At 38.8% G+C, this 26,375-nt stretch overlaps 1 protein-coding gene across 3 annotated transcripts in view; it reads right to left on the bottom strand.

The window, feature by feature from the left end:
- PIGN (phosphatidylinositol glycan anchor biosynthesis class N) overlaps positions 1-26,375 on the bottom strand; it is a 98,356-nt gene that overhangs the window by 67,539 nt on the left and 4,442 nt on the right. For 2 of the 3 annotated variants that reach the window (XM_064426994.1, XM_064427002.1), the window contains exons 2-6: positions 17,264-17,524; positions 12,906-13,027; positions 11,697-11,795; positions 6,907-7,013; positions 1,188-1,312 (exon numbers count right to left, since the gene is read on the bottom strand). In XM_064426994.1, coding sequence (XP_064283064.1) covers positions 1,188-1,312; positions 6,907-7,013; positions 11,697-11,795; positions 12,906-13,027; positions 17,264-17,490 — 680 coding nt within the window. In that variant the 5' untranslated portion in view covers positions 17,491-17,524. Of the gene's footprint in view, positions 1-1,187; positions 1,313-6,906; positions 7,014-11,696; positions 11,796-12,905; positions 13,028-17,263; positions 17,525-20,861; positions 20,968-26,375 lie in introns of all 3 variants that reach the window. The other variant, XM_064426984.1, reaches the window with a different exon arrangement.

Below are 26,375 nucleotides of genomic sequence, written 5' to 3'. Positions count from 1 at the left end.
CATTCCAGGTGGCACTCACACTTGGTATAAAGCAACTTATTCATGGTCATAAAGCCTAGTCCTTCGAGTACAGGCAGCTTTAACCTCAAATGAACATCAAGCTAACAAAAGGCCTCCTAAACGTAAAATCTCTCCTCCTGAGTCTTACTGAGATCTTAAATCATTGCAGCACAGTTTGAAGATTACTGAAACCACAGTTTCAAATGGATTTATACTTCAAATCTGACCTGTCCTTGATATTAGACTGTAATTTTACTACTCACAGCTGCCAGGCAAGTTAAGCAGAATGCCAAAACTAAGGAATTCTGGAAAACTCAAGCACCTTAAATGGTAAGTTGCAAAAATTACTTTAAGCTGGTAATTAAATGGCAAAGAAAGATCTCACCAAGCAGTGTTTTGAGATGATTCATAGATCAGGATAGACTCCAGTTTTCAGGAATAGAGGCTAAATAAAAAACCTGTATATTTTTAGAAAAAGTGATTGACCATGATTGACTTTCAGGCAACTAACTTCCTATCTGTTGCTAAAGTCAGTTTTAAAACTCTGTCTTAAAAAAAAATAATAAATGAGCATTAGACATACAGCAAGTATGAACTTTAGCATGATGCAGGAAATCTGAGAATTTTAAAAGTATGCAAAGATCAAGAGAAAGACAAAATCCTGCAAAGCAGGATGTGAAGAAATTAAAGTTCACACAGAATAACACACTTCAAGATGAACTGGTGATGAGAACTGTTAATCTAAACTCTTCTCTTTTAAAGTGTAATAGGGAAAGCCAAAACATAATGCTGGAATTTTCCATTATTGCTGAGCTTACTGTTGTCTATAAACTCAATTATATCAGTTCAGCAGTGGGGTTTCTGAAGACTGTATCCATTTTATATTTAAAACTGCATTTCCTACATATCCTCTAGATTTTGTATTGGCTGCAACTAAGAAAATTGCTAAAAATCAGATTTGAATACAGGAATATAACCTAACATACGGTATAGAGCAAAATTCTGTCATTTCTGTAGATGGGACCTTAAAAAACAAAATAACCCCAAACGTTCAGAACATAGGTGATCATGGTAACATATATGACCCCCAATACTACCACTCTTGTTTCTGCCTTGATAAATTCGTTAAAAAAGTCACTATATGCATTTAAAACTAATAAGAAAGATATGCTTAATATCTCAATTACCTCGAGTTTGGCCGATGAGCATGTCCATTGGTGTCAATGCCTAGCAAATGCAGGAAAAGAACCACTTTCTCTTCATTCAGTGCAGAGAACAATGTTTGATTGCTTCTGGAAGAATTAAAGAAGCTCTGTGGAATAGAATAAGCCATTAATACATTAATCTGAGTAAAACGGAAGAAGATAAGCATCTTATTAGAATTAAAACACTGCTGTTTCTGTGTCAAAATACTAGTAGTTATTAGAGTTTAAAAAGAGAAAAAATAATGACTTCCCAATTAACAGCTTGGAGGACAGCTACTATCGGTAAGGTCAGTCCACATTTTCAGCTAATCTAAGACAACATTAACATTTAAGTGTTCTTTTGTTGTCTGAGGAGCTTTTTTGTTGGGTTTTTAATTTGTTGGTTTGGTTTCATACGGAGGTTTTTTGAGTTTGCATAGGCAAAAATACATCATTCCTTCTTTGCCTGCTCTATAGGCAAATTGATGAACCATTCCTGAGTGCCACTTACAGCTCACATTCCTATTGATTTACTGAATTTAAATTGGAAGCAAAGGTCTCAAATATTCTTGCTTTGGAAGCAGGTTCTGCAAGACTGAAATACCAAGCGACAATTTGTTTGCAGAAACTAAATAAAAACAGAACAAAACATGACATGCTTTTTAAATACATGAACTACAGAACATACATCTGCCTTGCACATGTCCTACTTAAGCATCCCTGAGGCAGATGCCAGGGGAGAATTTTCCCCTTGGACTGAATGAGTCTTGACACGGCTGTTCTGTGTTAGACCAGCCACACTGCAGCAATGCAAAATGCAGGCAGACAGCTATTCCAGCATCAGCTCCTTAGTAAGAGCACTGCCCAAGGAAACAAAGTTGGGTAGGATCTTAGTTCAAAAAGCATCTAGAGAACCTTTCAGTACACTAACATAAGTGAGTGTCTTTGAACTTCATGCAGGAGTCCAAGGAAAATGCCGGTAGAGGCAGGGAAGCATTTCTGCCACCGAAGGACAGGGCAGTCCACCACACAGCTGTGATAGTGATGGAGCTCTTAAAATCTAAAGCTCATACCTTGTATAAACAACAGTCAGTGTACCCAGAGGAAGACTAAAGTGGCAGTAAGGATATCATAGTGAGCTATGCCAGGAAACCATGGCAGTATGCAATTCCACTTTTCTAACTCCCTGAGTACACACAAGCCGCATGGACTAATATTTGTATGCTCTCAGCTTCAGCTCTTGTCCAAACAAAATCATGACCAAAGTCCGGAGATATTTTAAATAAAGATACAAGAACAAAATCCGATTACATTTAATAGCAATATAATTATTTTTAAGGAGATTTTCATTTCCCACAGAGATCCGTCCACCTGCACATATTTGACCACTGACTGAAGAAGCTTTCCAGAGCACACCAATAATTTGCAGGATACAATAAAGCTGTTTCCTTAATTTTAATTAAATAAAAGGAAATCAAAACAAAGCATATCAAAACAGACAAACAGGAAAACTCCCAAAATTAAATCTTAAAATGTAGATCAATATTAGAAGGCATATGTTTTTCTATCATAGAATGATAAGAATGATAAGCAAAAGAAATCATTCAGAGGAAGGCAAGGCCTGAGCTTCTCCTATCCCACCAGACAAGTCCCCATGATATAGCAAAAGCATCCCACTTTCCCAGTCCCATCCACCTCATAAGCCAAAGCAGCAGCAGCCAGAAAAGTTTGCCTAAATCCTGACCAATTACAAACAAGAAGACAAAAAGAAGATGAGTGCAACCTAAGATGTGACATCTTTTCCCAGAGCAAACAGCAAACTTTATCCCATGAAACTTGAACCAAAATGGTTTACTAAAAAAAATCCCAAAAAACAACAGAAAACTCACCTGGATTGATGGCTGATAAAGGTGGTGAGTTAGCAAGCAGGTACCAAACACACTAAGGGCAAAAATCACCTTCTCTGGATGTCACTGAACTATTTGTTCAGAAGTATCCTTGTATCTCCTTATAGCCTGCTAAAGGCCTCTTCTTTTTGGTACTCAGTGTTCACAAAACTTGAGTCCTACCTCTTCTCAGTACTAGTTTCCAATCCATCACTATCTTCCCATCCCATTCTTTTTCAGTGTTTCTTCCCTTTTATTTCCTCTATTCAGTAATATTGCCTCCACTGTATATGTAAGCTGAAACTCACCAAGAAGTTTCAGGGACAGCAGTAATCAATTAAGAGGCTGAGAGCACACAGTTTTTCCAGGCTCAAGAAAAAGCAGCTAAGGAGAGGTCCCATTGCTGTATAAAACCATCTGCCAATAGGGTGAAGGGAATTTCCATCCTCTGATTGAGCCAGACTGATCAGAGGGCCTCAGAGATGACACAGGGGGAAACTCACAATTTGGAAAGTGGAAAACTGCATTAAGACACAGACACTTTTAAAAATTATTTGGTAAACCGTAACTATAGCCAGATATTGGAACAGCTGCTTAAAAGGTTTGTCCTTAGAGATGGCAAAAATTTGACTGGGCAAGGCCTGAGCACATTGCTCTAACTGAACCTCCTTCACGAAGGGAGCTGGACTCAAGACGACCACAGCTTCCTTTCACCTTTCTTTTTAAATTAATTCTGGCAACCTTCGTTTGATTTTCTTGCAACTAACAACAAAATAATGCACTGGTTATAACTGATATGCAACGTAATGAGATGAGCACAAAGTTCCCCATCTACAGCAAGCTGTGAACTTGATTATAATGTAATACTAAGTGAACTACTACAACAGAATTTTAGTTAGAACTATGGGAAATCTTGATCTAATCACCTTCCCTCTCTGATGGGAGAAAGCAAAGAAGAAATAAAGACTACTTAGAAGGTCTAAAAAATTACTTACAGGTGTCTGAACAAAATATGAACTTTAAAACGTTAAAGATCTAAGTAATTGGGGACTTTTTGTTCCCTCAGTGTCTTCCATGGAAGCATGATTCTTTAGTAGAGCTGATAAACTGTTGCTGACTGCATGTACTAGAGAGACCAAACTTTTTCCCTTCACAAAGCTCCTTAATCTAGGACAAGTTAATTTAATTGGCTGCTTAAAGCCGTGCACACTGATTTGTCCTGATGGGAGAATTTAAATAGTTATGCCAGTTTTCAGATGTAAAACAAAGTAAAAAGGCAGGACAAACATATATGCCAGGTTTGGATCCCTTGAGCATGATCATACACAAGACACTAACACATTTTAAATGAATCATAAAACCATTGCATTGCTAATTAGAGCAGAGCTATCTGTCTTGAAATCCACTGGCACAAATCAACACAGCACTGTCTGCAAAGCTCCAAAGTTTAACATAATTCAGTTCTGGACTCCATCCACCACCCTGCACAGAAGGGACAGTCTGAAGGCTTGGGTGGCCTTTCTCCAGCAGAAAGCAAACAAAGGAAGAATAGAATACTCTGTTCAAAATGAGAACAGAATAAAGGAAAAAACCCACACTTTTTTCCCATTAGTTAATCTAGACTCCCAGTATTTTGCTCTTTAGTTTCTTAGCACAGAATCAAACTATGATTTTGATAAAAGTTATTTTACTGAGAATCATAGAGCCACATTTCAGTGATTAAACTCCAGTCGTGATTATTTTGCTGTCTTCTTAAAAAAAAGAACCAACAAAAAACACAAACACACCAAAGGAAGCCCCAAGCAACCCAAAAACCAGAAAGAAACCATAGTCCACCAAGGACAAGAACTATCAAGTGTCGTACTTTTCTTCTGCTCATTATTTAAGCATAGATACAAATAAAAAGTAGTTAAGAGTTCACTATGTCCTGATGGTAAGTTACTGTTAGTTACCATTTTGAAAGAGAACAAGCAATTTCAGAGTGCCAGCACTCTGAAAAGCAGCCCAAACATAAGTTTGCCATTCTTCATTTTAACCCCATCGTTTTTTGGGGCAGAGGAAAGCACAAGTGGCCCTCACAATGCTTGGGACCTGTGAACTGCAGAGTGGAGAGGAGGTACATTTGGTGGTTTTCACCTCCTAAAGAGGAAGAAATCCAGGGACAAGGTTGGCCAACATATGAATTAAACAATATATTGTTAAATACTTGAGATAAAATACAAAGAAGGAAAAAAGAGAGTAGGCAAAGCAGAATTTAGATTCCAGCATACTGCCACTCCTACTTATATATATCTCACAAGCACAGCTGAAAGTTGTTTGAGCTATAATAGCAGAGTGACCTTGGTTTCAGTAAGCCTCAAGTTTCACTCTCCTGAAGCAATTGTTGATGTGTAGTTGAAGAGATGATTAATGGAATGTGTGGCTTATGCCAGTCAATCAAGTCCTATCCATCCACAGTAGGGAATTTAGATGGGCAAAATAAGTCTTAAAAATAATGGTGCTGGCTCCAAGGAAAAAGTAATTAGTAATGACATATATTTTAAACATATCATTATAGCTTGAAAGGATAAATGCCATTAGGTGTTCTGAAGCAAAAGAAAGGTAGTACCACCCTCATATACTTGTGCAGCTTCAAATGACAGCAGGGTGCAACTTTATGACAACAGCTACTGAAGTGTAACTGACAGCCTAATTTGATTTGTATTATTCATATGCAACACACAACATGGCACAAGTGCACATTCAGGGGAATGATGGCACTTAGAAAAAACATCTTTTCACCTGCAAACTCTGAAAATCACTTCCTTTGAAAATTAGCAAACTCTAATGAACTTTTCCACCCTATGTCACTGTTTAAAGCAGAACTACCTTTGACTTTCTAAATAGATGATGATTTGGTTTATTGATTTATTTTGGTTTTTGTTTGATTTGATTTATGCTGGTTAGCTATACTAATGCATACAGCTCAGAGATCTTGTGAAAAAAAGTTTTAAGTCTGAAACTCCATTAGGATCATTATGAGATCCAGAAAGTAACTCACTTAATTGCTTCAGTGATACAGATATTTATACACCAATGCCGACTACCAGAATTTCTTAATCCAGAACAAATGAGGCAGCATGGAATAACATAAATAAAGGAATTAAGAAATAATCAGAAATCATGTGCCTTGGAGTATTAACATGGTGAGAGTGTCACAGAAAACAACAGTCACAAACCAGCACTGACCCAAGTCAGCTGAGCAGAGCACCACAGGAACAAATTGTACAGCTCCAGGTCCTAAGCTGCCTCCACCTCACACCCTGTCCCCCAAAACAAACTGTGCCTGCTCTGGCAGCCACAGCACTGTGTGAGCCACAGCAGAAAATCAGAAGCCAGCTACATCTATCAGGAAAAGCCACATAGCTTGACAAAAAATAAGTCCATAATATTGCTTATTTTGCTTTCATAACAAAGACTTATCATTTCTATCATGCTGCAACAGCTGTTCCAAAATCCTTAACTAACTGCATTCAAGATCTTAAAGGGTCTATAGTACTCCAAGATGTGTTTCACATTATAGGCAAACAAAACAAAGCCAAGAATGTTTTTATAGGGAACTTTTATTAGTATTAATTTTTTAATTAGCATTGAATGACAAATACTTCCTTTAAGCATCTATTACACTTGTCATGAAAGTTGACTCAAGAAATTTTTATTTATGACTCCAAGTGATAGGTCTTTCAAAACTTTCTTACTTTCTAGATCTCTGATACAGTGTTAACAGGTTCTGTGATAAAGTTAGCATGCAACTGTGCTTTTTATAAACAGGTAGCATAAAAAGATTCTCTGCTTACCTTAACATGATCAAAAACCCATATGTCAAGCTTGGCTGCATCTTCTGCTCCAAAGTCTTCACTTTCTGCTGCATAACAAAATGTATAAACATGATCTCCAGTAGCACCTGCAACAACAATATAGACGGCAAACAAGACATGAGATTTTTTGCCTTTCTCATAGTCAAAAATACTTTCTTGCACAGGAGTAGAAACCTACCTAAAATCATGATCCTGAAAGAAGTCAAAGAAATTTTATCCTTATTTTAAACTTTCCCATAATTAATCCTTTTTGGAAGCCTGGATAACATTTTACCTCATTAGCTTATCAGTACCTCAGAGGAATGAAGAACAATGTTATCCAGGATGCTCAGGCAAGGAAATAAAATGTGGAAAAGCAGATAGAAGAAAACCAAATCCCAGTTTAAGCAAATTAAATAGAATTTGGTTTTGAAACAAAGAATTTCATGGACAAACTTCTAACCAAGGAAGATACATATTCATAGTCTCATTTGAACAAGTGTTTTGGGGCAGGCTGTTTAAGAAAAATATGCTCAGCTTTTGGTAGTTCAACTGAATCTTAGAAGATAATGCCTTATCCATGAGGTCTCTTCCACAGGAAAACATATCACATATAACAAAGGCATCAGGAGGGTTACTGTATTTCAATTCCAGCTACCAAAGGCCCAGTGGACAACTTCAGGGACAAGATATTCAAAGTCTGCATCTTTAAAAGAAGTATCCAAAACAGAAAAGGGAGAACTACTCGACTATGTTCAGTCACAAACTACAACACAAGGGCCACTGATGCACAAACACAGCATCTGGACAAGGCAACTCCCTTCTCTACTCACTGAAAAGGGAGCAAAGCAGAGAAGGGAGGGGTTGGGGGGAAGACAAAGAATGGCAAGAAATTCAACTTCCTGAAGTCCTGAACCGATTTGAAGCTAGGTGAAGTTTAATTAAACAATTCCATCAATGGCAGAGCTGTTACAGCTTAGGGGTGCCATTCATACTATGCCTATATAAACTCCCAGAGGGGAAAATGTTCTTCAATCAGCTGATGACCAGAGAGAATATATCCAATCTGCTGTATGTCACAATTATGTAATGCAGTTGTGTAAGCTTCCAGGCTTGTGAATGAACCAACATCCCAGGATAAGGCAGCTGCTGAACCAAGATAATGTGGAAACCCACACAAAGGGATGCAGGTATTTCAGGCCAGGAAGATGAAAGCTGGCACAGATTTTCTGATGCAGCTCTCCTCTGCGCCTCTGGAGATGTTACTACTACTTATAACACAGAACACTCACTGCAGTTCTCAGCCTAAAAGAAAAAGAAGAAAATACTGCCAGGCATTAAAAGTGAATGCAGGCATTCCAATCGGTGGACAAATGAGTTCAAAAGAAGAAATAAGTCCTGTCCATCACTGCCAGGATGACTGATAGTCTAAGAGGATAGAATGCTGTAGTGTTTTTCCACAGTGTCACAGCAAACCTGAGGAGTCCTTCCTTGAGAAGTGCCACACTAAAGAAGCTAAATGACAGCACAGTTTGCAGAAGAACAAAGGAACCCATCTATCACTTACCCATTTCTAATTTCTACCAAAGCAAAACAAAACAATCCACCCAACCCTGCACTGCTATAAAGAGAAATGGTGGGAAAATGAAGCCATACCAGGAAAGTTTTGAAAGTGCCTGCATAGCTCATAGAATAAATGTTTCTTTTCTTTCCTTTTTTCTGTTGTTTTTTTGTTTTGTTTGTTTTGGGTTTTAGTAAGAACTTCTCCTATGCAAAATGTTAGGAAATATTTTAGTTCTGTTGCTTGAGGGGACAGGCAACAGCATGCCAACACTTTTTTAAAGTCTGGGAATGAGGAAGCAAAGATGGATAGAGAAGTAGTAGAAAGTTAGGGATGAAAACATCTTTTAGAAGGACAGAGCTCTGCTGGGTTTGATGATGCCATTACACTACGGGAAATAACTGGAGGTAGCAAAAACTCCCAAACAAGATACCATCTATTGCTTTTGCTCTCTTCTCTGCCACTGTATCTCACACTCAGCACCAATATGCAAATTTTTCCTAATATGCAAATATTCGGATAGGGATGAAGTTATCACACTCTTAAAATAAGAATTATGTCCTGCAGAAAGTCAATGTCTCGCTCTGCTAGTGGGGCAGGTTGTGCCTCTGACAAGTCTGTCATGGGTCAGAGTCCAGACCAGCAGGAGAATTTGCCAGCAAATTTTGCAGGCACAAAAGAGGGCAAAAAAGGATGAATACATGAAGACAGTCAGACACTGAGCAGGACAGTGTGTGGTCATCAGAGAGCTGTCATCAAATACAGCCATGTGAGGGGTGTGAGAGATTCTGCATTGTTTAACAATAAGAAGATTGAGAGGTCTGTCTGTCCAGAATAATCCCGACAATGGTTTGTCCCAGTTGTCCCCTGATCTTGATGATACGTTTCTTCATACTCAAGGTAAAACAATGACCCTAGACTTTCTGGAAGCTTCCAAAAAAGAGAAGGGGAACCCATGAAACAAAGGGCAACCTGGATGTAACAAACTAGTATTATCTACTTCCCCTCAGAGAAGCAACACCCTCAGCTCCTTTTCCAGCACAACATTGTAATACACTCCAACCCAGACCACTGACAGAACAGTACAGGGCTGGATTTTTCAGGTCAAACCTCAAATCCTGGCAAGTCTAGAAGAGAAACTCCAAGTTTTAAGGAAACAAAACAGGCATTTTCAAACCCTGTTATTTTTAGATCATTTCAAGGTTACAATCTAAAAATATCACAGAAAATAAAGTTAAAATTAGCACCATGAATTTGTGTATCTTAAGTGAGTTTAACTATTAGAAACAAATACCTTTTGTTTCTAATAGCTCATAAATTATTAATAGTCAAAAGCCCCTTTTAATCCTGCTGAACATACAGAGGTACTTCAGACATTTTACTCAAACTGAAATACTAATCACACAGCCATTAAAATTTTGCCAAATTTAGATTTCATGTATCTCTATTTTGATATTTTAAAAAAATATGTCATTTTTTTACTTCTAGAATTCTCAACTATTTTCTTGAAATATATATTTTATTACAAGAAAAGTACCTAGAAAAAATAGACAATGACAGGAAACAAAGGATTTTTCTATCCTTCCCAAAAGATAGTAGGTGTCATACTGTCTTTATGCATAATCCAATGCAAGTAGTGAAACAGTAAAATTGGAACATATTGGCATGACAAAACATACACAAGAGTCCTGTGGCCTCAGTAATTTGCAACATGAAAAGAGAGAAATTGAGCTATGTGTGCCCCTATCTCCTTCTTGGTTTTTTTTTTTAAAGTAAAGAACAAACACTTGATTCCTTTGCCTTCCATACTAGGAAACTTGGCCACATTGAAAGAAAGGCAACTATCTTTTTCTAAAAGAAATTAATCTATCCTATCATGAAATCATGATTCATGCTCTGACACAGCATCTACTTCTCAGATACATTAAACTTTGCCAGCTTTGGGGGATTTTCTTACCCCCTGCAAAAGGAAGCTGCATTGTTGATACCACTCAGAACAAGCCATATATATAGAGAGTATTATCCTTGCACATCTCTTCAGATAACATCAAAGCTGCTCACAAGCCCTCCGATTATCATCTTACTCAAACAAAACCAGTAGAAAGACAGGGCTCTGGGAAGTTCTTGAATTCCCCAAATATTTTCCCAAGAACATATCCCTTAAAACACAAATAATCTGCGCAAGGGCAACTACCTTTCCCCTCTCCCCACCACCATCACACTATTTCCAAATACAAGCTGTAATCTGAGGTCATGGGAAATTATCAGGAGATATTTTTACAGCTCATCATAAATTCATGAGGCTTAAGCAAAGAGCAGAAAAGAGGGGCGTGGGGGGAATGTCAGGATGTGAGGGGGAAGAGACACGAGTTCAGAAAGAGTTCAAGAATCATCATGAGAAATATGATGTATATTTTCTCTAAACCAATATTACATTCCGCTCCTATCCTGCCTATCCCATTTTTCTTATTATGTGTCAATACCAATGCCCAGAACAGAACAGCAGCACATGCCCTTAGCTTGTCCCCTTTTCACTCAAGTCTGTTTATTCTGAGATGATGTGAAAGGGTGCATATGTACTCATTCTTCCAAGAAAACAACAATATTAAACTTGGAGAACCTTTAAACGTTTGAAGCATTGCTCAGCAATCTCTGCCTGCTCAAACACCAACTGCACTGGGCTGACAAGACTTTAACACACTGCACACCACAGGCAAAGACCTCAGCTTCAGGAACAGTACCAGGAACTTCTTGCTTGCACACAGTTCTTCCCCTGACATATTCATGTTTTGAGTAGAAGCAGGATAAGCCACAAGAAGCTGCTTCTTCAGCTCTGACACTGAAAAAGCATGGCTGCAATTCTATCTCCCAGCTCACCAGAAACTGCAGGCTTGAAGAAAAATCTCAGCTGTAGGCTTGCAAAACAAGAGTTTTAAACCTCACCAAAGAAAGAAATACTACGTCCTTATAACTAAAGGTGTTTTCTTTTAGTGTATTCACAAAATTAGCTAAAGTCTATTTAAATAAATGAGTAATAAAGAGTGATATCTTCATCAAAAGCCTACTTCTTTTCCTCTACCCCATCTTCATTTCACAATCCAGAAATCAAGTATACAGAAATACACAAACTGAAAACACTTTTACCTTCTGGTCTAACTCAAAAATGCTAAGTGTCTATATTTTACTACCTGATAACTATATGTTAAAGATTCATAAAATTAAGTCTTACCTTTTGCAAACATTGGCAAAATATCTGGGCTTCCCCAGCTCCAGGTATATTTACTTTCATTGAAAACAGAGTCAAATTCCACTGGATTCTCCTTCCATCCTGATAAACAAACACACCTGCATTTAAATGGCATTGCTAGAAGATCTTTGACTGCTAAAATTGATAGTCCATTCAAAATGTTGTGGGTTCCTTTTTATGTTTCCCCTAAATTATTTCACAATTAACTCAAATTTGTGCATCTTGATTTTAATTTCATTTAAACATCTATTATAATAACTCCCCCATTCATTATGGAGTGAGCTGAAAACCCAGGCCAATCTCATTATGCAGGGTTTCAAAAAAAGCACACAGGTTTGTTTACCTTCTAAACAGTTAACACTTGCCTGAATTCTGCATCTCCTATTGCCTGAACTCAGTTTTTGGCATTTCAGGCAATAAGATACACACTTATATATTTCCAGAAGTCATGTTGTATTTCCTCACAATAAAACCATCAAGATTCTCTGTTTCCATGAAAAGGCACTTGACAGAAACATGGAGTTGCTCTTAACTCAGTATCCCCACCAAGCCTGCATTTGTAGTTATTGTCAGAAGGAAAAACTTTTTCATGAGGAACATGGACAAGACCAAGTAATTCCTCTCACCGCCCCTGTCCAAAACCAGCACACATGACTAGTGCTCAGGCCTGGAAGCCTGGGGGAAGGCAGAGGAGCACACAAAAGACCAACTCAGTTATGCAAAGGGTTGTTCTGCATAAATAAGCCCCAAACACTCCGTAAAAGCTCTGGACAAAACATGGGCTTGGAGCTTTTACTTTATTTTGCTCCAGATTCTCCAATTCAAGCTAGCAATGGTTCAGCTGAGACACTGCAGTTCATTTCTTGTTTGCAACCTCTATTCAGCCATATCCTAGTGCATCCCAAATGATAACTGAAAACTGTTACATGAAGAGGCGAGGCCGTAAGATGCTTCTGCTTTTAGTTTCAGGCTGCTAAAATCAACCATATTAAGAAAATATTAATTTATGTAAGCTATTTTCTTAGATATCAATATTAGGATTTGAAAATCCATCCAAAATTACTTTTTTCAATATCATCTTGGCATACAAACTACAACACAGGTATTTATCAATAATCACCCAGAAACCCAGCACATCAGTGAAACACTGTACTTTGGAGGACAACATTCAAAGCTTTAGGACCAGCCTACCTTTAGCAACTGCACTGACATCTTCATAAAATCCAGCAATAAGTGCAACGTGCCCTGGCCTGGATTCTGTTGGGACCCGGGTGTGAGAGATTCCCCAGCTGCCATTATTCTCCAGAATACTCCTGAAAAAAGGATTCAAGACAGTTAACTTTCATGACTTGCCAAAGTCCAACAAATTCCAGACAAAAAGAGTGACAGGTAGATGTGAGGCAGGAAATGCAAAAAAAGCCCCAAAACCCAGACTAAAACAGATTTTCACTACCACCTGCTGTGCAGTAAAACAGGCAGAATGTTAACCTACAAGCAGTTCTATATTGCAACACCACACAGAGAACATCACACTTGTGGCCCATCAGCACTGCAAACAGATGAGTTCTGCTGGTGTTCCAATACACTTAAAATTAACATGCTATTTTTTTCTGCTGCTTTCCTCTTGAGCTTTTTCCCCCCCACCAACAGATTGTTTCTGCCTGATGTTACTCTTCTTTGTTCTTTCCATTTAGCCTGAAAGTGTCTAATTCAATCTTATCTTACTCTCTAAATACACTCAATTATAATTAGCTTTTGTGACCATGTCTGGCTTTATCTGTACTGAATCTTGGAAGCAGCATTAAGAGAATTTGAACCCCACATAAATCTAAGGTGCAAATAATCTTGGCAATAAGAAGAAAATTTAAGTAAACCTTGCATCTTTTGCAATTACACTGAAGTGAAAGAGAATTCTGTGCATGCACCACATGCTCAGAAACACATCAAGTGTCTAGGGTTTATGCACATACAGCAAATAGTTACAACAGATAAAAACCAAAAAAAATAGAGGACAAAGCCCAAGCATAAGAAGCAGCCTCATAAACGATTCTCATCTGCCGAAAATTTGAACAGCTGGAGCCTGTCAGGAAGCAAGAGGTGAGTGTTATTATGTGCTGTTTTCTTGTCTCCATCTTCTGGAAGAACAAAGATTCACTGCTCACTATCAGAGCATAGGAAAAAAAGAAGACAAAATACAACAGGACATATCTTTTACTGATTTTTGGGAAAAGAACAGCAGAATCTTCTACAAAAAATTCAGAGTTGTTTTTAACAGTCACGTTGCCAGGAAATTAAAATTTTGTTGTTAATGATATAAGCTACCAAATTTGCTATGTTTATGTGTTTTAGTCCAAGTAAATTCTGAGTTCATGCCTTTAAACACCCTAAAATTTCAGGCTCCACTTCAAGCTTACAGCACTTACCATTTGTTTGGGTTTTTTTAAAATTCACCTTAGACCTCACATCCTCAGAATTACTTGAAAGCTCACAGAACTACTTGGAACAGCCCAAATACTACACTGAGGAATATAAAGGTATATAGAGACATACATCTCTAATTTGTTATTCCTGCTCTCATCTCAGCTAGGACATAATGCAAGTCGTACTAAAAAAAGTAATTAGAAAAAAGGATTTATGTATTCGTCAAAGTGGTTTCTTATTTTCCTCACTACAGTCTGATCAGGATGTATTGCACTAACATCCGTGAAAGATTTAAAACAAAAATAAAACTCTTGCAGATCTCTTCAGACTTACATTGTAACAACAGGTAGAAAATTGATTTCATTAGAATTTTATTTCTATTGAATTGGAAAGTAATTCTTTACCTTCTCTTGTCAACAATAGGATGACTTCAGGATCTGGCGTGAACAATAACACATACAAGGCAGAAAAAATGACATACAAATTTGTCATTTACCTACTCAAAAATCATTTAGATACTTAGAATGACTTCAAAGCCTTGTACTCAAAAGAACCACTGAAAAAAATTAATTTCCATGACAGCATAAACATTAGCCACCCATAATAATAATAATGTTAAGTATTAATATGATATAGTAATATGGCTGAAACATGACAGGCAAAGAAGAAAACATCTTCCCTGAAATCACTACTGCAGCAATTCAGATCACTTACTGGCCCTCACAGCTATGACAACACTGCTGAAAACCAGATTTTTCATTAATATTGTGGAAGACTAGGTACTTGGCATACATGTATTATCCAACAAACTACTTCAAGCCTAATGGATATTTATTTTTAATTCTATGTACCTGCTAAAACTTTGCTTCTTTTAATAGCACATTGCTACAGGAATGGCTCTTGCTCACTTAAAGACAATCTTTCCTCATTAACAATGCAGTAGTTCCCAAGGAACTCCACTTGGATAAGGCTAATCATCTGGCTGTTATGTTGCCCACTACTATAAAGCAGGTAAGGGACTGAACACTTAGAACTTAAGAATGAACATGCAAAAAAGTAAAACTTATATTAACTTGCATATACCTTGAGTTAGTATTATTGAAAGGAACGTTCAGACAGTAGCAACTTGGCAGAATAAAAAAGGAAACACTTTCAGAAACTAATAAATGATCTTGTCAGCCTGTTAACAAAGCTAACTTATGGAAGTTGTGCAGCTCAAAGGTTCAGGGACAAACACTGAACCTGTTGCTTCAAAATTGTGGCAGCTCACGCAATAGATCTGAAAACATGCTCTGGACTGCCTGATCCTCCACATTTTAAAAGGCACAGCATACTGCCTGTTTTTTTCTTTTCACCACCTCTCACATGTACACGCTCACACACATATGTACTTCTATACAGAATGAGAGAGAAGGAATTACAGATGGCACTTCACACCTCTACTGGCATTTTCTTCCACTCAGCAACCTACCAGCATCTTTGCTTGTTACAAGGCAGTTCTTCCCCTCCATTCACCCATGTACTTTCAGCACCATTGACAATGCTTTAGTTCTACAGATTTTGAAATAGAAAGTCACTAACTCCACAAACACAGTCAAGCAGAGAAAGCAAAAGTGACAATTTTCCAGCAATAGACAAGCTAGTACAGAGCTTACCTTTTTTCAATATAAGCATGATAATGCTGTGTTGTCATCTTATTACAAAAGCTCCATACCTTCTTGGTGATTTCTCATGGGCAGCTCCTCACAGCACTGACTCCTTCTTCTTCACAGCACAGCCAACAAACCCCATCAAACTTCTCGACCAGCCAACCTGCTCTTTTATAGTACCCAGGCCTGTTCCTAATTCTTGGTAATTAGCACAGCTGCAACTCCTTAGGGGTGAGATTACCTTCACCACTATCTCTATTCTCCTACATTCCATCTGTCCACAATGCTGAGTGGATAAAACTTAAAACCTGAAACCATTTAGTAAAAAAAAATCCTGATTATAACTTTTTCCTGGCCACTGCTCACCCCTGCTCCTAGTGATGGGGCCATTATAGCATTCATACCTTGATGTGCTGGTTGGTGGTCCAAAAGACCAACAGTTTTACTGCTAAGAAAAGAAACTGCTCTGGAATAAGTGTGAAGTCCGCTGCTAGAATACAACATGGTAAGCTCACACTGATGTGGCAGACACCTGCCAGTGGCAGACAGCACCTTATAAAAACAGTAACAGCAGCAGAGGGAAGTACAAGTAAGCCCAAACTGGTTGGCAAGCAACGTGGAAAGGACTCCTCACATTTCTGTACTACTTTTGCAGCAGCAGACTGCAAAAGCCCTAAGAGCTTCAGATGACTGATTATTTGGGTTTGCTCTGATATTCAAGCCCAACCAACTATATGATCACACAAAAATAGTCTTATTTAATACTGCCTTTTTTTCAGTCTAGAAAATTGTCTTATGCTCAAATAATCACCCTGGCATAAGGAGACAGGGAAAGTTAACAAAAATTATTTCTAGGCACACAAGGCTATGACTTTAAACACTTTTTTAAGCAGGATTTCTTTTTCACAGCCTTAAACTAAATCATTCCTTTCAGCAATTAGACACACGCTGTAGAGAGTACAAGGGAGGCAGCAAGGTCATGCACACAGGAAGGGTGGAATAAAGAGGAAGTGGCAGCCTGCTGTTAGATCTATTCAGGACATCTCTTTTAATCACTCCTTAAAAAGTTTTGTCACTAGCTTAGAATTAGAAGCCAAGCACATTAATGTACTACTACTGTTAAACTGAGCATCCAGGAAGCAGTTTAAATTAGCAATTGCCAGGCTTCAGAATTGATACCATGCTGATGTGAATGGAGAAAGTTCACTCCCCTCTCAGTTACTGGCTACCTGTAGAGTTCAGGGGACAATATGGACTCAATTTACACTGTCCTAGTTTTAGTAGCTTTCCTGACAAGGGACACCAACCCAAGCTCATGCATTTCTGCACAGTGTAACACTGCAAAGTTGGTTACTTCGAGAGCAGAAGGAAGGCAGTACTGAAGCCACACGACTGTTGTTCTTCTTGTTCTCTTCCCAACATTGTGTAGAGCTGCATCCAGAAGCAAAACCCTGTAGGTCAGCACAGTTTTGGGCTTACCGCAGGTAAGGTGCCCGGGGTGTGCCACTGGTGTCCAGCTCATACAGAGAATCTGCTCGCAGGCCATCGGCAACAAAAAGCACAAGACGCTTTGCTGGAGGTGGCAGCAGAGTCTGCTGAGGTGTCATTCCATGGACGAGGGGAGAGCTGAAGTAGATGTCAAAAATGGAGACCAAGAACACACAATGCACAAGGATCCCAGCAAGAATGAAGACTGGTATATCCATGGCAGCAGCCGGCTGGCAAAGGCAAAGTACAACACTAAGAGAGAGGAAGAAAAATAGAGTTAGGCAGACGAGACTTATCAGAATCAATACTTATTTCATTTGTTATGGAATGGGAACAACAACCACAGACATCCCCAGAATCCATAATCAATTCCTGCTTCCACAAGCTTTTTCCCCAGAAGTTCTGGTCAGACTCCCTGCATGACTAATTCAGACTTTTGAAAACTATTATGTCTCAGCAACTCATCTCTGGTGTTTAGGGGTTTGTTAGATGGCTTCAAAAAACCACTGAATCACAAAACCACAGTTTGTTTTGTGAGCTACATCTGCGACAGAAGACTCAGACATTGCAATGTCTCCATGAACATACTACCCTCTACTGGCTGCTTGCACGACAGAGTTGAAGTCTGCTCAGGTGAATGCACGCCAGACAGCCAAGAGAAAGGCGTCCTATAATAAACACCCATCCAACACTGCCTTTTTTTCTCCAAGTTTGCCATCAAATCTGGGCTCATTATACTCTGCCTAGAAACCAAAATCTTCTTTTAAAAGAACAAAGATGCTGTGCTGAGCACAGAATGCTATTCCTCTTCTAAAACAAGTGGAAAAATCACAATAGCTGGAGAATTGGCTAAGGTGGATAATTAGCTAATATTTATGTTAATTCTTATGTTTCAAGAATTATTACATTCCCTTTTTGAGTGTTTTTTCCCTCCCTGTCATCCTCTGATGTCATATTAGAGATACAAATATGCTTAATAACAGGTACACTGGAAAATGTCCGTGTTTGCCAAGCGTGCTGTGGGCTTCATGCAAAGCCTCCTAAGTAAATATGTAATTATTTAAGTAAAGTAGGAAGTAAATATGAATATTGGTGGAGGTAAGTGCGGGACCTGAGCCTGAATAAGGCTCAGTTCTGACAAAGGACTCTTAGTGCTGTCCAAGCTGCTTAGTTATTTAAATATTAGCTAATTATCCACCTTAGCCAAACATCACCTCCATTCAACAATTAAGAAACAGATGCTCTTATCAGCCTGGAAGGTTCAGACTACCTATGTAAATACACACCTCTCTCTAAAAGAAAGAGTTTGTTTAAGAATCTAGTTAGAGCTTCTTAATGACAATATATTTATTAAGTTTATCTTGTTACTTTCAGAATTCCAGTAGCTGAACAGACACAGGCAGCCACCATACAGTAAATCTACCACTCTTACCCAATAAGGATAAAAGGTTTCACTACCACATAACCTTAACTCTGATCAAAACTCTGAAAGATGTTTTTTAAAACAAAAACTTAAAAGGCCAGGAAAACCAGAGGAAAAAAAAACAAAACACACTAAAAGAGATTTGAAAGATAATATACAGTATTACTTACCAACCCAAAGAAAATTCAGATCTGTATGCAATTTAAACATAACTTCCAATTCCACCCACTTCTCTTACTGAAACACACATGCAGCAACTCCAACTCTAATCTGAAACATTACTATAGCAATTTTGCATTTGAGATATTTGGAGAGAAAAGTAAATAAAAAATTGAGATAACAAAATAGTCAAACACTTCAAAGAGACATGTAGTAGTCACATTTAAGTGAACAGAAACTTTTTGTTAAGCAGGAACTTACAAGCTTTTAAGTCTACAAGTGAGATTCCAAGAGATTTGGAATATCTGTAAATATCAGTTCATTTATTTTTTATTTTTAAGTATTCAGAGTTCCTGCATCAATTTAAATAAATGAAATCATAATCACAGAAATACCACTAAGTTCTGTGACAGAGCTAATTTTATTCAATCAGTTTTATTTTCCACAGGGCTTTTTCTTTTGATGCAGTTGTGCTTGATAATAGAATATGAACTACTCATGCCTTAAACTGATGAGACTAAACACCCCACTAAAGAAAGCTGTCACTTCTACTTGTTGCATGCTCCCAGTGCTACAATTCTATAGTTTAACATACTCTACGTCATTCTAATTAAAGGATTAGTAACCTAATCTGTTTTCTGCACTGGCTAATTCTCTTTGCTTTAAACTCTCCCCAGGCCTCAGTCTTTGCAAACAGAAAAGAAGAGTTCAATCAACACAATTCAAATGTAATGCTTAGACTATACTATCTATAGAATTAGTGAGAAAAGGAAAGAAGAAAAGGATACTTTCTTTTGCAACCACAGTTTGTTTACATTTCACCAAACCATTTATCTGGGCCCAACATATCCTCCTGCTCAACACCATCACATGGTTTCCAGACAGGCAGCTCCCCAAGCACCTGCTCCTGCCACGTCCCTCCCTTCTGCCTCCACCTCAGCTTACATTGCTCCTTGAATGCAGGACTTGCTGTGTCATCACTGAGACACAACGTTGTGAAACAAATTCTGTCCTCAAGGTCACAAATAGTTTCCCACAGGTACAGAGGCTTTGGAAAGCTCCTAATTGCACTCAGCTGAAAGCAAATTTCTCTACAGAGCCTGGTGCTCGACTATTCCAAAAGGTATGGAAACAATAAGAATAACAATTTCAATAACAATTTCTTCCTCACATGGAAAAAATAACCAGGATAAAAGGGAAAACTGGATTAAGCACTAGCTTATAAGAAAAAGCAAAAGGCACAGCCTGTTGAGAGAAGAAAAATAGAAATGTATTAAGCAAAAACACTTTTGAGGATGAGGAGCCATACCTAAGTATTTATGACTAGTGCCAAAACATCTCTCTCTCAGGTGCCTGGCCATCCAAAATGTGGATAAACAAACTGTCACTTGAAAATACATCTTATATCTTTCTGTCAAGAAAACATGAGCCAAAGAGATCTCAATATTTTTGTGTCCTGTGATATTTTCTCAGACAATCCCCTCCCACAGTCCTTGTTTTCACAGGGCAAAACACAAGCTTTGTTCAAATTCTGACTGCATTACTCTGCTTTCTTCTGTTAGGTCATTGTCTGTCACACCAAGAGGAAAGACACTCTGAGCCCTGCAGATAAGAGAAGCATGTTGCAACCTATTTGCCACATGTCATTTCCTACTGCCCACCCAAACACATCACTTGTTACAACAGAATCCTGGAATCCTAATCCAGTTCAGACAGTCAAATCACCTCCTCCATAGACTCAGTCCAACTAGTAAACTATATATCAGACTCTAATTTATATTCCTTCCTTTCTACATTTTCACCCTTCTGTCACCATCTCCTAAAATATACAGAGTCAATAATGATACTGGTGCAACCCCCAGTATGCCAGACCTTAAACTATTCCAATAAAATATTTTCGTTCAAACAATTTGGAGTCAAATATCACAAAGCTGGTGTGGATTCTTAAACAAATATCCTTTTCAGATCCTTAACAGGAAAGTACTAAAGATCCACTAAGCTACTCACTGCCTGCTAAATGCAAGTTGTTCACACGGAGAAATTAGAATGTGAGCAGTGCCAAGGTGAGGCAGGGGGCTCCAGGAGACTTTAGAGCTTCTCACTTCTTTGGATGCTGTACAGGAGCAGAGAAGAGAGTGACAAGAGGCATGGGTGAGCTCAATCTGAGAGACAGCATGGCAGAACCAGCAGACACCTTCCCTGAAGTCTAGGAGATTAAAGAAAGAAAAGCAGCAAGGACCTTCTGACTGCAATTAATTACTTTTCCAGAATAAAGCGATACATGCAGATTAGAGAATGTTTTTTTGATGGTTCTCTCCCCTCACTCTGCATTCTCAGGGAGAAGGTTAAGCTCCCAGCTGGCGGCAAATGGGATGAAGAGAACCTTTCTTTCTTTGTATTCACACCTATCAGAACAATACCAAAAAATCGTGCTACTAGCCACAAGTTCCTCTCCAGCAGCCACATCAGTGCAAAGACTAAAACACACAGTTTTAGTGATGTGATGGTGGCAAGGGAGCAAGACAGTTGCAATAAGCCACCCAAGCCCAACTCTTCTTCACATGAGCTTTTCCCTCTTTTCAAGTTTCTCTCTTTTCAAATCTGTAATTTGTTGACATGACTGGTTTTTTCCGAGCCTTCTTTTTGATGCCATAGAAGCCACAACCACAGCTCCAGGCTGGATCAGGTCCCTCAACAATTAACAGGATGGCCGACATAATTAAATGCAGCACTCATTGTCCCCAAGTAATCTACATCTAAGTTGCATTGCCTCTGAAGTTGTAATCTCTCAGCATTATTTCCAAAGCAAAGAAAACCATACTTGTACTGCAACACAATATAGTTCTTCATATGAAATGCAACAATTCCCTTTTATATTTTTCTTTCTCTGAATATGCAATAAAACATACACAAAATACTGCATGGAATATGCCACATTGGCAGGAATATTTTCTTAAGGGCAATGAAGTGTCAAAACAAGGAGCTCAAGGCACATTAGTAATTTCTTTTAGAGGGGCCATGCTTCACTAATACCATCAAGTCTGTTGATTAAAATGAAGAAAATCCATTGCAAATGCATTTTCAATCAGCATCAATGGCCTTATCTATTACAGAAAAAAGAAATAGAGAAGAATGTCTGCTGTGCTTCTGGCTAATATTTTTCAATTAAACAGTGTTGTGTATTTTGTAATTTAACTGTCTAAGTTGTGACTGTACAATTTGTCTACACATTAAAAAATGTTCCTTTTCTTAGGGCAGAGGAGCAAATGGAAGTTGGGTGGTCTGACAGTACTTTGTATGATATGCCAGCTCTAAAGGAGGTGCTAGCAGTCCCTACCCTATTCTTTCAGTAATTTAGATTTTTAAAGAGCTAGTCAGGAAATGCACTCAAGTCATTCCTGCTGTCACAGCCCACACCTACTGACTGCACAAGGCTGTAATTTATACAAGAGATGTACCAGCCAATTCTGAGTAACTCTCATATCTTTACCCACTACTTAAACATAGAAAACCCCAAATCCTCACCTTGACTTCATCATGTATGAAGAGGAAAAATGATAAATTCCCTTTTCCTCTTTACCAAATTTTCATTTTTTTTCCTCTATTGAAGTATAACATACTCTGTCAGACAATGAAACTGCAACTACAGTATTTCCACTTGCTCTGGCAGTGAAGTGGCTTTTGTAACTCAAACCATCTGTTTAAAATTATTTTATGTTCAACATCTTCACTGAGCATTTTAGGGATTATAATAACAAATGACAACTGGTTTAAATTTTAGATGTGGTTCACTAATGCACTTCCAAACCCGAGGCAAAGAGCTCAAAGAATACTTAATTTTCTTTTTAACATCACTTGATAATCAAAATTACTCTGCCTGCCTAGAAAAGCCTCTTTTGCCAGAATTTTTCAGGAAGAAATTTGACTATGGCCTGCAAAGCATCAATGAAACATCAAGTGTTCCAATACTTGAACACACTGCAAAGCAGTCAGCCTATGCAATTTTCTCTGAATTATCCTTAAACATGGGAAACTGTATCCACAAGTTTCCCAGGAAAAAAAAAGCCCATACCTGAGAACAACACTGACAAGGGGATAGCAGTGATAGAGAGAACAAGAGCACTTCATTAAGAAACAATTACTGCTTTGAGGCATGAAAGAGAAAGCAAGAGCACCACCCTTCTGTACCACTTGTTAGCCAAGTGGAGGCAAAACAAGGAGTAGAAATTTAGCATTACATTCACTCAGGATGCATGCAGCTAAAAATTCAGAATTCTGAAAAAACAAAACCCAACAAGAAACCCTGAGTGACCTTGCTGTGAATTATTTCACCGGGTAACAGCATTTGGAGGACCTATGCCTAGTCTCAGGAGGCATCTGCAAATCCTCTTGCATATTTCTTGATTTCTAAGTCATTCAGTAATGCTCTACCAGCAAGTCTTCTTCAAACATCACTATGATACTGTGTAGTTTTTTTCATCTCAATATGGACTGTTTAATTCTTTTTGTACCACCAAAAGTAGCAGATTCCCTCAGTTTTCTGCATTCTTGAATAAAACAAGAATGTTTTTCTGTCACTGTTGATTTTGTAGACAGATTCTTCATATTAAAAGTGTTATGGGACACTTTTGGGGAAAGACCATCAGCCTGACAGTGTCTAATAAAACACACCCTACCCTCACAGGTCAGGATCAAGGGACAAGTGGCACTTAAGAGGAGACAAGCACATGGAAGGCAGCTTGCCACAGCAGTCTCCTGTCCTACTGGAGCCCTCCCTCACAATCCAAGGCTGAAGGCCCCCTGGGGTATTTTTAAAGCCATTTGCAATAAAAATACACAATAAAGCAGAAGTACCAATACAAGCATGACAGATCTGCCCTTTAACAACAAAAGGAGCAAGGATCATACTTTAAAGTCATATAACAAATATTAATGTCAAACACATAGGGATGAGGATGAAAAAAAAAAACAACTTTCAGCTACACTCTTGCAAAACTAGTTTGCAAATGTATTATAGATACACACAGAGGGGGAAAAATACCCTTAAACAAAAAAACCCCAAAACAAACAGTGCTTTATGTATGTTCTAGAGAAGCTAGTATGAATAATGAAGGTTTTAAAAAGTTGGCAGAAGTTGTTTTGCTTCTACTAAATCACATTTGCTTACCAAGAGCAGCCATTACAAATAAACAAGAATTATGTCACACAGCAACACGCACATCTGTTGGATCTTACACATAAGCCTCTGGATGCAAATTTACCAAAATCTTCAGTCTGAAGGGAAAAAAAAGAGCCCACAACCTTCCAAGCATAGAGTAATACTTTCTTAAAAGGCAGTAAAATAATCAGTTTATAGTTTCCCACCTTTTCAAAAGTTGGAGGGTTTTTTTGTTGGGTTTTTTTTGGTTGGTTGGTTTTTTCTGGTGTTTTGTGTTTTCGGTTTTTTTTGTTGTTGTTGTTGTTGTTGGTTTGGGTTTTTTTTGTTGTTGTTGTTTGGTTTGGGGTTTTTTTAGAAAAATATTCAGAACTTTTTGGGTTCAAAAGTACTATTTAGTTATGCTAGCAAGTTGACTAGAATGTGTGGCTGAATACTACTCAACCGGCTAGCATCATCTACACTTTCTACACCTTTCCCTGCCAAACTTGCATTCCGAACAAGGCTGACACGGACAAGGGCAAGCTCAGCTCCCCACTGAGAATAAAATCTCCTTAGAGGCCGGAGGTGACGCGGAGCAGGGGAGCGATCCCCGCGGGAGCGGCAGGGCCGGGGGCGCTGCCTTCCCTCCCTCCTTCCTCCTTCCCTCCCTCCTTCCCTCTCTCCCTCCTCCTTCCCTCTCTCCCTCCTTCCCCCCGCCCGGCGCTCTCCAGGGTCCTGCACCGCGCCCGGCCCCACGGCACACCAGAGCCCCGGCAAATCCCACCCCTCCAGTTTGAAAAGAATTGCGATAGTCAAGTTGTGAAGCGCAGGAAAATGATTAAAAGGATGGATTATATCTCCTTTAAACGAGCATCAAGTGATGACACAAGCATACACAGTGTTTGTGCAAGGATACTTTGAGGTCCAGTAGGAAATCTCCATGCAAAGAAATCACCTTCTGTTTAACTCTTCTACAGCAGCCATACTTGCTCACAAAGGAAACACTTCCCTGAGCTCCCATAGGACTCAAAGTCACTGAACTTATCAATTAGTGCAGCCTGAAACACTGGCCTTGACTTTAGTACAAAGTTCTCTGTGCTCCTACGCTGGCCTCGACTAATCAAGTAGTTACCATTCATTAGTATTTATGATACATCAACTTGCAGACACCCTCTGCTGAAGCCCTGTGAGCTTGTATTTGTTTTTATTACAAAGCCAAGCCACTTTTCATTTGTATAAGGCACCTTTATTTTTCAGCTGCTGACTCAGTCTAATAATTAATGGAGACAGAAAATTATTCCTGAATACAATCAGTGTTCTGCCTCTTTGCAATATGGGGAACTGCTGCTTTAAAATGAAAACTCCCCAGCACTCAAACTCTTTCAGCAAATGAACAGCAATAGAGTCACTGTAGAGAAAAAAAAAGAGCTCAGAAGACAAACCAAAAACTGCTAGGGAGAAACCCACAAACCTGGAGAACACAGATGGGCAAGAACTCCCCAGTTCTCATATTTGAGGTGATCTGGGTATTATCAGCTAATCACTTGTACCGTGCCACCTATGGAAACTTGCTAGTAACTAAAAGCATATTTTCCAAAGTACCTGGGACCAGCAAGGCAAATATATTTTATCAGGTCTTTGATACAGAAACAGCTGTCATGGGAGTAGCAGTTAGCAGAACAAGAGGCTTTCGCAGTTACAAATACTCCACAAAAACCAAGCCAGCACAGCTGCAGACAGCTGTCCTGTCCTCCTCTGCTCCTGCCCACTTATTCCCAAGCCAAACCTCTTCCTTGGGCTGGCACAGCCAGGTGTACAACTGGATAGTTAAGCATTCTAGAGAATGAATGGAACTGAAAATAACGTCAAGGAAAAAAAAAAACAAACCCAAAACCAAGCAGCAGAAAGTATAATGATGACTTTGCTGTAGTTTAGTTCCCTGAACTCCCAACGCAAACCTCTGTGTTGGCAGCAGGACAGGATGCCATCTCCTCCTAACAAAAGACCTAACTCAGCATGTTCAAAGCATGTCCTCAGACTACTTTGTTCTTTGAAGCTTGCATCCCACATCAGTTGTAGTCAGCAGGCCATACAAGGAAAAAAATGCTGATTTTTTTTGTTCAAAACTGTTCAAATACTAAATTGAAGAGGAATAACGTGAAGCAGACAGCAAAAGCACAGAGCATCTTCCCTTCCTCACCTGCACTGACCCTCACCACGGTGAGGCAGGGTGAGGCACCCATCTCAGAGCCTCTGCAATACCTTTCTGGGCAGCCTGCAGTCCACACAATGTGCTCCATCTTCCAGGCTATGGAAAACAAGGCCCAAGGAATTCAATACTCATCTGTTTGTAGTGTCAGAAAAGGTCACATCTTTGATTCACA

The sequence above is a fragment of the Passer domesticus genome, chromosome 1 (genome assembly GCF_036417665.1).
Source record: "Passer domesticus isolate bPasDom1 chromosome 1, bPasDom1.hap1, whole genome shotgun sequence".
Lineage (NCBI taxonomy): Eukaryota > Metazoa > Chordata > Aves > Passeriformes > Passeridae > Passer > Passer domesticus.
Note: the sequence above shows the minus strand (reverse complement) of the source record. Positions and strands in the feature narration are given on the sequence as shown.